This window comes from Coturnix japonica, chromosome 1 (genome assembly GCF_001577835.2).
Source record: "Coturnix japonica isolate 7356 chromosome 1, Coturnix japonica 2.1, whole genome shotgun sequence".
Taxonomy (NCBI): Eukaryota; Metazoa; Chordata; class Aves; order Galliformes; family Phasianidae; genus Coturnix; species Coturnix japonica.
In genome coordinates this window covers 22,194,459-22,208,337 of record NC_029516.1, presented here as the reverse complement: position 1 = coordinate 22,208,337, position 13,879 = coordinate 22,194,459, and the positions used below count along the sequence as shown (strand labels likewise).

At 40.5% G+C, this 13,879-nt stretch overlaps 1 protein-coding gene across 5 annotated transcripts in view; it reads left to right on the top strand.

The window, feature by feature from the left end:
• The window catches only part of ST7 (suppression of tumorigenicity 7), a 110,476-nt gene that overhangs the window by 92,509 nt on the left and 4,088 nt on the right, over window positions 1-13,879 (top strand). For all 5 annotated transcript variants that reach the window (XM_015853590.2, XM_015853627.2, XM_015853597.2 and 2 more), the window contains exons 11-13: window positions 481-583; window positions 8,773-8,923; window positions 13,141-13,233. In XM_015853590.2, the coding sequence (XP_015709076.1) occupies window positions 481-583; window positions 8,773-8,923; window positions 13,141-13,233 (347 nt within the window). The remainder of the gene's footprint in view (window positions 1-480; window positions 584-8,772; window positions 8,924-13,140; window positions 13,234-13,879) is intronic.

The following is a 13,879-nucleotide window of genomic DNA, read 5'->3' as shown; positions in this document are numbered from 1 at the left end:
TGGTGCTGCGGCCAGTAGACCACCTGCTACTGCTGCTGCATCGTGCTTCCATCCCAACCTGACCCAGGGGCATTGGGTTGGGACCTCCCTCAAACCCCCCAAAACCTGTTTTTAATAGAAACCCTCCAACAATTATTTGGCATTGGGTTTTTTCACTTTTATTTTTTTCTGCAACCTTAGCCTTCAATACGCCCCTTAGAAAAGGTACCTAGAGCAAATTTAGATTAGTGACAGAGAAAGAGCTGACTATTTCAACTGATTTCCTGCCATGACTGGCTACAAACATGCTTTCCACTTCTGCTAAGATATTCATTGTCCTTGACATAATAATTTGTTCAGTTTCCACTTACTTTGGAAATTTGGAGAACCCAGGAAATTGATTCAGTTTGCTTATATGGGCCCATGGTCTAATTAATTACTTTTCTGTCCTTTTCCTACCAGCATTTCTGACCCAGTGTGTTTTTTTCTTTGCTTTTCTAGATTTTCTCCAGAGGCTGCCTCAAGGCGAGGGCTGAGTACTGCAGAGATGAATGCAGTAGAAGCTATTCACAGAGCAGTAGAATTTAATCCACATGTGCCAAAAGTGAGTATGGTGAAAGTACTGCTGTAGCTTTAAAACTGCCGAGATTCTATCATCTGTTTTATTGTGTTAGATTATCAAGTGATGTAGTGGAAAGGGGAGCAAACACTGGGAGGCCAAATAAGATGATAGCATGTTTTTTCCTTCTGGTATTCAACCTGAAGTATCTTCTAATGTGGGCCTCTTGAAATTTTAGCTGAAGTGAGTCTTTGTGACCAAGAGTTATATATTGAATGGTAGTAGTAGATACCACCAAGTGCTGTGCAGCAGAACAGAACACATAGGGACAGATTATTCCTTACATAAAAGCCATGAAAGATCTTCTAGTTTAAAATAGCGTCATTTTTTGTTTTGATAACTACATAAAAGAATATATTTTTATATGCTACACAAATAGCTTATGTTTAGAGTTCATAGTATGCTTCAAATAAGTTGCATTAGTAATTCCTTATGTAGCACCTGTCATTAAGCTCTGAGAACACATAGATCTGAGATGAAAAATCACTCAGAACTCCAGAGTTCATTAAGAAGAAGGATTTATGTTGTAATGTCCTAATTCTCTCCCTGGATATGTTTCTCAGCAGTAAGAATCTTGCCTGTGGCTACTAAAAGCTAAAATATTTTATTTTTCACCTGATACTCAAATTGTAGTCTGTGAGTTCATTGTAAAGGCAAAATAGTGCCAGACATTTTTTGGCCGTTGGATCACTGAACCTCACCTTGCAAAGCTCGTTTGAACCTGTATTGTCCAGTGAAAGCGAGCAGCCTTTGCTGGAGAGCAGAAGACTGGATTATCCTAATATAGGGAACCTCTTCATTAGCTGGAGTTGAACACCAGGTCTGCTCAAGCTGAACTCAGAATTTCTCCCTCATGTACACACGTACTGGAGAAAGTTTTTTTTCTCATGCATTTCAGGAATTATTTTTTCTGTAACATATATCTGTTATGCCACCCACTAAATAGCATAGTTTAGCTATCGGAAAGTTAGGCTGCTTAATAAAGTCCCCTAGACATTCTCTGCAGACAGTGGCAAGAGGGAGCTGTGTTAGACATCTCTAGAGAGACTTTCCCTTCAATGTGCCTGTTTCTGCACTGACTATGAAAGAAGCAGCTATTTTCCAGGGATGTTTGGTCCCAAGATTATTTCTCCAGTGGAGCTGTTCACCTTCTTCCATCCCAATGGTTCTTGCACCAGCACAGTCATTAACTTTCTCTTGTTCATCTCTTTACCTCTCTATTCTAATCTTGTTCTGGACAAAGCTTTTAAAGTGCTTTCCTGAAGACTAGTTAGTTTCATCCTTGTTTAAAATGGCGAGATGGCAGTTTTGCTTGTCATGAGCTCTCTTTATGAGCCCGTTCTGTTTTCTTACCTCCTTGCTTTTGATTATTTTTTTTCACTTCAAAGTCTATTTTAATGCATACACATTGTTTCTTTCCGTTGAATAAGCAGTACTCCATTTATAATTCTCATAACTGGATCACCTGATTCTGAATGAGGATCTTTAAGTTTGTAATGCAAATCTGGCAGTTTCCAGTGCCAGTTCTTTCACTGTTCAGGAATGGAGATTAATGGCTTCCACTTCTGTACGTGCTCTTAATATCCATCCTGCTGTTGTTCCCATGCTCAACATTACTGTGAAGCTGAGTCTATGTATGTCTTCACTTACTCCTTTTTTGCTTGTTCTTTTTCTGTTTATACTTGTGCATTCTTTTCTTTGGCTTGATTTCCATTGCAAAATCTAATTTATTGTAAGTTGTGGCAGCTACTCCATTATCTCCACACTTCCACCCCTCTGACATGCTGCTGTGCTTGTGCAGATCAGTGCTTTACTCATTGCTTGTGACTTGGTCTCACCTACACACTCCTGGCTAGGTGGCTTCAATAAAGGACTGAAACTCCCTTTCTGACAAGTATCCCCACACACGAAATACAAACTGCATGCTATCCTCTGTATTTCTAATGTAATGAAATTCTGGTCCTAATTTGTGAGTCTAGTTCACTTTGTTAATTGATTCCTTCACTTTGAATTTCAAAGTCAGTTACTTGGAAATTAAAAGGCTTTGTGAAAAGTATAAATTATCAGGATAATGAGGTAGAAATGACAGCAGAGTTTGGGTTTTTTGAATTCATACCTTGACATTAAAACAGCGTAGCCCATTACAGACTAATATGCAGCACTGCTGATTTCACACTCATATTCTGTTTGCTTTTGTAACTCATATTAACACTCACATTCTCTTTGCTTATAGCTAAAGGCTATTAAGGTGTCAATAACATATGTATGTGTCAGTAGCATATACGTGATTATAATTTTGTGCCGAGTATGGATATTACACCTCAGTTTCCACTCAGTTATGGTTGAAGTCAAATCCATTTTGTTCTAAATGAAATGGAGATAAGTTATAGAGAGCACCATCACAGAAAATCTAGCAATGCTACAAAACTAGCATGTCCTCAAAAGCTTCCTTAGGGTTTAAACACTAATGAGTCTTTTGTTCAGGGTGGGAAATAGAAAGGTCATAAAACTGACATACTATTGAAAGCATTTGCTGAAGTCTCAGCAGAATCTTCAAAAGAGGCTACACTATTAGATAGAAATAAAAAGTAAATGTTTCGGTATATTTATGGTCTCAAAAGAAAATTTTACCATTTTCTGTGCAAATCGTTAAAATTTAGAATTACCACATAGAAAAAGATTGTTATTGGATATGCATTTAGCTGGAAATAGCAGACTAATACTGATGAGATGATGACACAGGGAGAGAGCAGGGAACACAGCCTGAATGCACTGAGAGATGTTGCTGTACTCAGCAACAAAGGGAGACCAGGTCTTCCACTGGCCTGATACAGGTTTGTGTCAAACCACCATTGGTCTCTAACAGTGCAGCTGATTTTCCATAGGAGATGCATGTCCAGACTCCAATCCATTGTTCCATAACAGTACTGCAGAGGTCAGATTTAGTTTTTACACTTTAATTCAAGTGTTCTTTGAAGATATAGGAACTCTTTGAGAAGAAAGAGTTTGAAAGTCACAGATTCTTATCTTTACATAAAGAAACCTTGCAAATACACCTATCTTCTGTGCAGGGACCAGTGTATGCACAAGCCTTCCTTTAGCCTTCCTTCCAGCAATTAACATTCTTCTGGCTCAGGACTCTTCCTTTTTTCAAGTATGTTTTGATGACAGTTTGATTCCCAGAGATCAGTCCATTAAGCCTCAACTACAGCTAATACATTGCCATTGTTTTTGAATTAGGTTGGAGTCAAGATATGCCACATGGAGGCATTAGGTTTTTTAGTGAATCAAGGCAATACAGGGCTCAGTGCAATTTGCTACATGTATCCAGGAAGCTGGGCAGCCAACCTGGCTGAACTGATGAAAGGTACTGCCTCTATCTGTGGAGGTTGTCTTGTTTATGTTGCTGAAACAACTCAGCTATTGCAAAATGCAGTTTTATACCCTGGCAGATGTTAACTTTGTGAAAAATAAGCAGTTAACCAAGAAGAATATTTTCAGGATTCTTTTTAGTAGGAGAAAAGCGTATCAATAGTCAGTATAAGTCAGAAGTTTAGCAGGAAAAATAAAGCAGAGAGCTTTGATTTCCACTAAGAGAAGAATCATATCAAATTGGATTGCTTGCTTGTTATCACTTGTCTGATATCCATCCATCCATCCATCTCTGTCTTAAGAGAGATTCTGTAGTCTGGAATACCTTTGCTTTAATACAGCATCACATGCAGCAGTGTTGGCCCCAGGGAAATGCGCTGACTGTGTCTGACAGAACGCTGCTCAAAAAATCAAGAGTGAAACAAATGGTTTTAGTGCCACAGTTGGGGAATGATTGTAATTCCAGAGGATTTCATACAGAAACAAGAGGGTAGTACACCTTAGGTCGTGGCAGTCCATAGTCTGTGGGGTGTATGGAAAAGTATGTATGTATGCACAGAAGACTTCATTAGCATTATTTATATGTTGTTTTTGGATCTTCCCCACTTATTTGTAATGCAGCAGTCCAAGTTAATGCTGATAAAATACAACAGCTGTTTATGAGATGTTTCTCAATTGTGGAACACCCTTTCTGAATTGATTTGCGTGGCTCCCTTCTCTCAAGCTCATCTTGATAAACTCCCCTCACATCCCCCAACCAAAAATCATCCTTCGTGTCATTGGTAAGAACTTTGAATCTAGTGAAGTCAAAGGGAGAGAAAACAAGTGTTGGTCCACATATATGATTGTTAAAATTGAGACAAAACTGTGCCCTGCACACAGCTGTGTGGGGTGGCCATGTAAGCCAGGGCCTGAATTTGAACATTCAGACTAAATGTTACTATTAGTTAAAGAAATGCCAGTTTTGTGTATAAACTGTTTTGTGAAAGAACATAACCATTCTAAAGATTGACCTGTTTTCACTTTCATTCTTTATTATTTCTTACCTTTTTTATTTTATTTTCAATGAGGACTGTGTGTCTTTGAATGCTCTGTGGTTTCTAGTAAGTTGTAGTTGCTAATAGAAACAAATAATGAAAACAAATTCATTTAGCAGCTGGGAAAGGAATCCACTCTACACACCCCATGATATTACAGAGAAACTATTCCAGATATGTTTAAAGAGGGGTTTTAACTGTTCAGTGAGACAGTGATTTGTTGTTATATCCCCAGTAAAAAGGCCAGCCTTGTTAATTACCATCAATCCAATGCAAACTTGTTGTATGACCTGCAGTTGGCTTCTCTGGGCATGTAGAATCCAGTATTTCTGAGCTGCATGAAGCTTGCGCTGTTCATCCCCCGGGGAGGAAGAGAGTTCCTGTTCAAGCAATGTTAAATTCTCATGTTCTGGCCTGGAGGGATGCTGTCACAGGTGCAGCAGTGACTATTGCCTATTCACAGCCTGAGCTGTAATTTCAGAGGCAAGATGCAGGACTGAGGAAAAATCTTCCTGAGATGGATTGAATTATTTTATACAGATTTATTTTATGAAGGGGCACTGAAGTAGCTTATTAATTTGGAATGTTAAAAGCAGTCCCAGCAGAGAAGTAGTGAGAGTGTGGTCAATATTATGAAACAAATAATGTGTATTCAATCAATTCAAGTGAGAAAATATGGACTCGACCTTATTACCCTTCACATACACAAGGAAGTGCTAGCACGGTGCTAGCACAATGTTTGCACCTATAGACATTATAACAATGAAATTAGTTTTCATTGGCATCTTCCAAATGCTCATTAAGGGTATATTTCCACTTGCATGGAAGGTCATGGTTGTATTCACAAGCCGATATATCAGCAGGTACAGCTCTGGGGAATCTATTCAGAGTGTTGGTTGTTTCCTTGTAAAGCCCAGAGGAGTTCACACTGCTATGGCATTTACCTGTATGCCAGGTTCCTATACCTGTCTTAGCCCTACTTAGCATGTCTGTATTCTGGACACAGCCTTCAGAAATGCGCTGTAAAATGACACTTTACTGCTGAAAGGGCTCTCAATGCCCTGGAATTCTCCTTGGAAATACAGCAACACAGGAATTGATGCATATTCTAGAATACAAAATTAATGCATTTTCATGGACAGTCATATATCTCCTTCTTAATGATCAAGCTCAATCTTCAGCTAGGTACCGTTTTGTACTGCTGTTTAGGTAGGTTAAACAAATGAAGGCTTCCATGAGTCCTCTCATAAAGTAGGCTAGCCCTGTCTTTGCTTTACTGGATTCCATACTTGCAGAAGTTGACCTTTATGGTTCTGAATGTACCTGATAAGGACTGTGCAGTGTTCTAGATGAGGTCTCTCTGGGTCTGTGCACAATTAGCATTCTTGCTGGCAATATTTCCAGAGTAAATTAGTTGATAGCTTATATGCCCAGAAGGTGAGTCTGACCTTTGTGCATAGAACAAAAGCTGTTACAAGGTCTGAATGAGACTTGAGCCATCCATCAGTTTTGTGTGAGCCTTCGTGAATAACACCGGACCAGATGATATTCTTGTTTGGGAAAGTAGCTGCGGTACAGTAATGAGGGAGGAATTTTTCTGCTCAACAGGCACGACATGGGATTTTAATAGGGTGGCAAAGTCATGTAGGCAGCCAATAAGAACATCTTTTGTGTATCTGTAAGCTTGGCAGCTCCCTTCCTCATGTCAGATCATTATTCAATTCTTTCTGCCATTGTTAATCCCTTCCTATACTGCCCTGTCTACTGAATTGCAGCTTCTTGCCCTAATCTACCTAAAATACCTAATCTACACACTATTTTTTTCTGAAAGGCTTTATAGAAAGTCCAGCTATCACACACATTACTCCCACCGCTAATTTAGTTTGTCCTCCTTTAATAATGACCTGAATCAGAAATGTGTGATTTTTCTTTCCTCTTTGAATCACTTACCTGGTTCCTGGTGTTGTCATTTCGTTCTCTGCTTCAGTCTTGTTCCCTTCAGATCCTTTACCTGCTTTTCCATCTCCTTCCTGGCTTCTGGCAAGGAGGTGTCTGGTTTTGGGATGCCCGCCGTCACATCATGCCCACTTGATTCTCGGCCCCTTCTGGCCTTTCCTCTTCCTTTCTTCAAGGATGGTTTTGAATTCTCATTTGTTCCCTTTCTCCTTTTCTCTTTCACACATCACAGAGCCAGTGTGCAAGGCTGCCCTGGAGTCTCCCATTCACAAATGCCAGTATCCAATAGGAGCTGTGTAAAGCTGTGTACCATCACCTCTGTGTGCCAAGTTGCTTTCCAGCCCACACTCAGTTCTTGGCAGTCCTTAGATACTGCAGCCCTCATTCTTCCCATCCAAGGCGGAGACCAGTGTGTAGACACAAAGACCTCTCTAAAGTCGAGGGGCTGCGTGCTTATTCTTCCTTTGCTGGTGATCGTCCATACCTTATATTTCAGACTTACTTTAATTTTGCCATTCCGTGTCTAAAATCTGTAGCCTTTTTCATATCTTTAACTCCATTTTCCTACTCCAAAACAGCCAGCCTGTCAGTAAATATTGTAGATTTTTGTTATTCCCAGGAGTGCTGCAGCCTTATACCTTTATCCTAGGGGCTGAAGGAGAAATCTCATCTCCCTCCTTTCTCTGTAATCCTCCTTTCTGTCACTGTCAGCCTCTTATAATTCATCCAACTCCATGTCAGGGTCTGTCCATGTGGTGCATGACCCACCTGCTACTTGTTGCCTCTTATATTGGGCAAAACGTTTGCTTTAGGGAGTTCTGGAAGAGGCCAGCAGTTGGTCTCCTGTGATACTGGAGAAAAATTACTGCGAAGGTGGTAAATATTCTCCTTTATAGAGGAGACAGCGATTGATTCAGCAGCCTCTGATTCCTGTCTGTCATCCTTTCCCCTCTGAAGCGTGCCAAAGCAAGATGTGTCCGTTCCCCTCTGTTCTATCTTCCCCTCCGCTAGCAGGAAGGAAGGAACACCAGCAGTGAGGTGACTTCTGACCTGGAGGAAAGTCACCTGCTCAAAGAACATTCAGGAGCTCTGTCTTCTTCTGTGCCATGAATCCTGCTTGTACTTTGTTCACCTGCTGCTATAGGGGATCCCATAATGGGGAGAACTGTTTGTGGGTTTGGTCGCTGGTGCATTTCATTTTCACATGTTCAATATTTTGGTTAGCAAACTTAAACATCAAGGCCTGTTGCATTTTTTTTCTCCTAGAAATCTGACATTTGTTACATTATGTAAATGGTGTTACTTTATAAATGGCTGGTAGCCCCGCTGGCCGCTCACCTTGTGCACTCGCGGGCCTGGTAACCTGTTGATGGCAATGCAATAAAGCAGCCTGTGTGCAAAGTACCGCCTGTTTCCTTACAGAGGGGCGAGGTGCGTCGAGCTGCTTAATGTCTTCATTTTATTATAAATGCTTCTAATTTAAAAAGCTCTTGTAATTAGAGTCTCTTTTCTGCCTTGAGCCTATTTTTTTTTCCTGCCGCTTTGATAAGAGAGACATTTCATGTTGGAATTCTCCACAGTCCTCCTCCTCCAGCTGAAGAGCACAACATGAACCATCTGTCAGCATATCGTAGTCTTTGGCAATAACTCAGTAATTATCTTCTAGTGCAGTTGGTGATGTTCCGCATCTGATGAAACGCTTATGAATTGAAGTACTTCAGGGAAATAGACCTTTCAGTGCGCGCTGTAGGATTGCAGGCAGCTTTTTTATTACTTCTGAAATAATTGTACTCTGCTTTTTTATTGCAGTACCTCCTAGAAATGAAAAGCTTAATTCTGCCCCCTGAACATATTCTGAAGAGAGGGGACAGTGAAGCAATAGCATATGCTTTCTTTCATCTTCAACACTGGAAAAGGGTAGAGGGAGCATTGAATCTCTTACACTGTACATGGGAAGGCAGTAAGTAATTCTTTTTCTTACAAAGAAGATCATAAATTATTTTGATTGAATGTTGTGAGAAAATGAAAGCATTTTGTAAAGCATAGAATGGGGGAGTTTTGGAGGTCAGTTGCGTTTCAATAACACTGAAATATTTCAAATTCAATCAGAAAATGTACGCCTCATTTAATGGGAAAAAAAATCTCTGAAGTCTTGGATTCTGTTTTCTGTGTAACACCACACAAAATTTCCCATCTTCTTTGCAACATATTTTTTACTCATGAATTTAATAACTTAACTTTTCTCATTCTGGAGTTACAGAAGTTTGTTTGTCATTAACTGAAGGCTTTGGGAAATCATGGACGTGCCTTACAAGGAAATAAAACTAATGTATAGTATAAAGCAAGATGGTATTTTCTGATGTCCTTTTTCATTAAATAGAGTGAGTCCAGTGGAGGATGACTAGAATGCCTGAGAAGCTGATATAAGAAAGACACAATGGGAGCTGTTTTTAGCCAGCTTAGAAGAGACTTCCAGTAGTTGAAGGGAGGTCTTGCTGCTGTCTTTAACCACCTAATAGGGATAGCATGGAAGGCAGAGTCAAAGTGTTCCCAGAAGGGCACAAAGGAAAGACAGGAGGTGGTAGACAGGAGTTTCAGCACAAGAAATTCCATCTGGATGTGAGAAAAATATTTTTAGAATGAAAGTGGTGATGGATTGGAACAGGTGGGTAGGTGGTGGGATGTCCATCCCTGGAGACACTCAGAGCTCAGTTGGACATCGCCCTGAGCAGCCAGATCAGAGTTAGAAGATCACCCTGCTTTGAGTAGGAGGTTGGAGTATGACCTTTGGTCAGATCTAATATGGTCTTTTAGACATGTTCATTTCAGGTTCCAGGGAAATAAAAGCTACTATTTAGAATCAGCCTTTTTAAATGCTGATTGTCCGTTCCCTAATCCAATCCATTTATTTCTGCTGCACTTTCTGCTGCCTTCTTTCAGCCTTTTCATACGTTATTACACAACTGTCTTTTCCTTCCTCCATTTGCTGTTCTCATTTAAGTTTCTTAGAAAACATACAGTTTGTCACATGATAATTTCCACTGAAAGGAAGTTACCGCTTAAAACGCAACTTAAAAGTTGTCACACTTCCTTCCCAGTGCTTTTTTCTCACTAGCTGCCCTTCTGTAGTATTTCTTCTTTTTAAGATGCTTACAGAAATCCTTTAGCCCAAGACCTTCTTATGCCATCACTCTAGAGCAGTATTTTAGATGGAATACCATATAGAGTCATAGAATCGTGGAATTGCTCAGGTTGGAAAAGACCTTAAAGATCATCGAGTCCAACCACAACCTAACCATACTACCCTAACTCTAATAATCCTCCACTAAATCATGTTCCTGAGCACCACATCCAAATGGCTTTTAAACACTTCCAGGGATGGTGACTCAACCACCTCCCTGGGGAGCCTATTCCAGTGCTTAACAACCCTTTCTGTAAAGAACTTTTTCCTGATACCCAACCTAAACTTACCCTGGTTCAACTTGAGGCCATTTCCCCTTATCCTGTCACCTGTCCCCATTGAGAAGAGACCAGCCCTGCTCTCGCTGTGAGCACCTTTCATATATTGCAAGAGAGCAGTAAGGTCTCCCCTCAGCCTCCTTTTCCCCAAAGTAAACAGCCCCAGTTCCTTCAGTCTGTCCTCTTAGGGCATATTCTCCAAGTCCTTCACAAGCCTCATTGCCCTTCTTTGGACCTGCTCCAGTACCTCAATGCCCTTTCTGTACTGAGGTGCCCAAAACTGAACACAGTACTTGAGGTGAGGCCTCACCAATGCATGAGTACAGGGGCAGGATGACTTCCCTAGTCCTGCTCACCACACCATTCCTGATAGAAGCCAGGATGCCACTGGCTTTCTTGGCCACCTGGTCACACTGCTTCCCAGTACAGGTGGGAACAGACTTTAGTTAAACTGAGGAGTACCTAAGGGGTAGCTTACAGGAGTAGCTTTTGGCACTGTAGGCTACTTACACTGCAGTCATCCTGCCACGTATGAGCACTCACCATCTGTGCCTGAAGGTCTTCCATCTAACTACTCAAACTGATTCCTCTCTTCATTGCCTCCACAGCAATCTGAATATGTAATTCATTATGAAATATTGGTCTGTTAATTAGCCTGCAAGATGTAAATTACTGTTCTTGCATAACCTGTAAAGAAGAATCCGTAATTCCTTTTGCATAGTGATTTCAGTGAGAGAAGTCCTCTAGGTTGTTTTTCATATTTTCCTCATGCATGAGGATGGCCATGGATTTAAAGTTTTCACTCAGATTTAGTCAAATAATTACAACTTCTGGTTCATATCTTACTATGAGTAATATTCTGCAAGGATGTACTAAGCTATTTATGTCACTCTTACATCCTTCCCTTGACAAAGATTTCCTTATCATGTCTGTCAAAGTTTAAGCTAAATCCAGTGGAAACGTGACAGAGGAGATGAGTTTAATTAAGCGCATGTTTGTACCAACAGTCTCCATGTATGATCAGTTGCCATCACATTCTTTCCAGGTGTTTGTGTGCTTGTCGTGTCTTTATATTGAGCTGTTCCGGCAGTACCCACCAGTCTCACTTCAGCAGCTTGTATGTAGGAAGTTAATGCCCATATGTATGTGCTCTTCAGTTCTAACCTTGTAGAAATCAGGTAGAACTAAATGCTGTCTTTGAGCCAGTCATCAGTCACTTAGGGTACATTACGAGCACTGCTAAGGTGACCCCTTATGGGAGGTCATTCCTAATTAAGACAGCTTCTAGCAAGGTCATGTAAGGAAAATCACGCTGGCTACACGGCATGGAGAGCCTGTAGGGCCTTTCAGAGCAAGTCTCATAATTTAGCAGTATTTTGCACTTTCCTCACGTTAAAAAAAACAACATTATTGGGTAGGTAATTTTATTTCACACAAGCAATTAGAAACGCAAGTCTTTCACTGACAGAGAGCAAAGGAACAGCAGATCTTTTATTTTCTATCTCGGTTTAAGAAGTTTCTGACAACAGGGAAAAATCTATTAAGATCTGTCTCAATAGTCTCCCACAGAGCAGTGACCGATGGTGATTTGAGTCATACACCTGCAGCATAGATTGGCTCCAATCCATGTACTGAAATTGGAAGCATAACACTTTGATTTCTAAACAATATTCAGTTGTACTGAAACACAAGAATACCACGCGCCAGCTGGAGCTGCGCTGGCACATTGTAATACTGCTCTGAGGATTTCTGCCTTCTTTTCCCCTGCTTTAAACACAGTGACCAAAAATAAACATGGGTGTAATTGCACAAAAGTTACGGCTAGTGTTATTTCAGACGCCACATGCACAACCAAAAACATTGGCATCTTACATATCTTAAGCCAATTCTTCTGTTATCTTATGAGCAAGAGGTAATGAAATATTACCATGTTGGGGTTGCTGTGCCTAATATCTAAGCTATACAGTGAGTGCTTCTAGGATGTTTGCTGAGGAAAATACTGCTGCGGTGACCGATATTCATAGGAATAGTGAGAAAAACACATCAATGACATTTTAAGAGTAAGAATTATATATCGGATAATGGAAAGGGATGCACTGATTGCAGAGCTGTAATTCAGTCAAGTGTATGAATGTTTCCATAAACTACACGAGCAGTGCTCAGATGGGCCATGACATCATCGCAGGCCAGACTGAGTAATCCCTTTCCCTCCCTCTCTGTTATTATTTTCAATTTTAAAAGTTTATAAGATTAAGTATTATTTTGTCCATGACCTGCAGATTTATATCAGAAACCTGACTTTATTTGGGGAGCCTGGTTTTAATAATTGAGTATTAATCTTTGATTGCCAAGTTATTAATCTTTGATTGCCAAATACAAGATGGGAACGTGGCTGTGTTGGAAAGCTGTTTCTCTGGGCTTGTCTGATTGATATTACTTGAAAGTCTAAGATGAAGTCTGTACATTTCCTTATAGGATTTTAAGTGTATTGGGCTATGATCTTGCAAACATGTATTTACGCACCTGTAACACTGTACACTGCTAAGAGTAAAAGAAGACGTGTCTTCAGGATTAAAAGCTGAATGTGGATTTCTGTTCTGACACGTAGTTAAGCAATATATACACTGGTTGCGACCAATATAATTTTGTTCGTTTACAATTAAATGTCTCTGGTGGTACCACGCTTACAGTCATTCATGCACGGTGTTTTCTTTCCAGCTTTCAGAATGATCCCCTACCCACTGGAAAAAGGACATCTTTTCTACCCTTACCCTATTTGTACAGAAACTGCAGATAGAGAACTACTACCGTGTACGTTCAACTTCTCTTATCATTGACACCAAGGAAATGTTCACCTGAATCTTGTGCTACTGATGGGTGTTTTTCAGATGGGGTGTACTGGAGTAGAGCACTCAGGTGATAGCAAACCTCTGGAGCTCACGCAGTTCAAAAGGCAGTTTCAGGCCATCGTTCATAACGATCATCTATCTTTATTGTTGTCAGCAGCATGGAGATAGGGAGTGAGATTACGGAGGAGCTATAAATCTGTTAGATCTTGCTACTTGTCTCTTGCCAAGACGGTAGAAAATATGTCTGATCATTTACCTAGGAAACACCACACCAAGAGCGCGGCTGCACAGCGGTGTTAGTCTTGTGCAGGCATATTAGCTACTCACGTTCCAAGGCAAGATCAAACCTGCCTGAGGACAGCTGGATCATTAGCACAGCTGTTACTCTGACAAGTTATTGTGACATCTTCTGAAAAGCAACACGAAATAACAAGAAAGGATTCTCTACGTGTAATGATGTGTGTGCCATCCTAAAGAGATTGAAATTACCTCAGTCATTTATCATACACATTAATGGTATGTATTGGCAAGGTTTTAGAGCTAATAAAGGCTATAAAGGCGGGCCCAGCCCTCGGCAAGTGTTTCAGAGCAAGCTAATGGGACTGTTT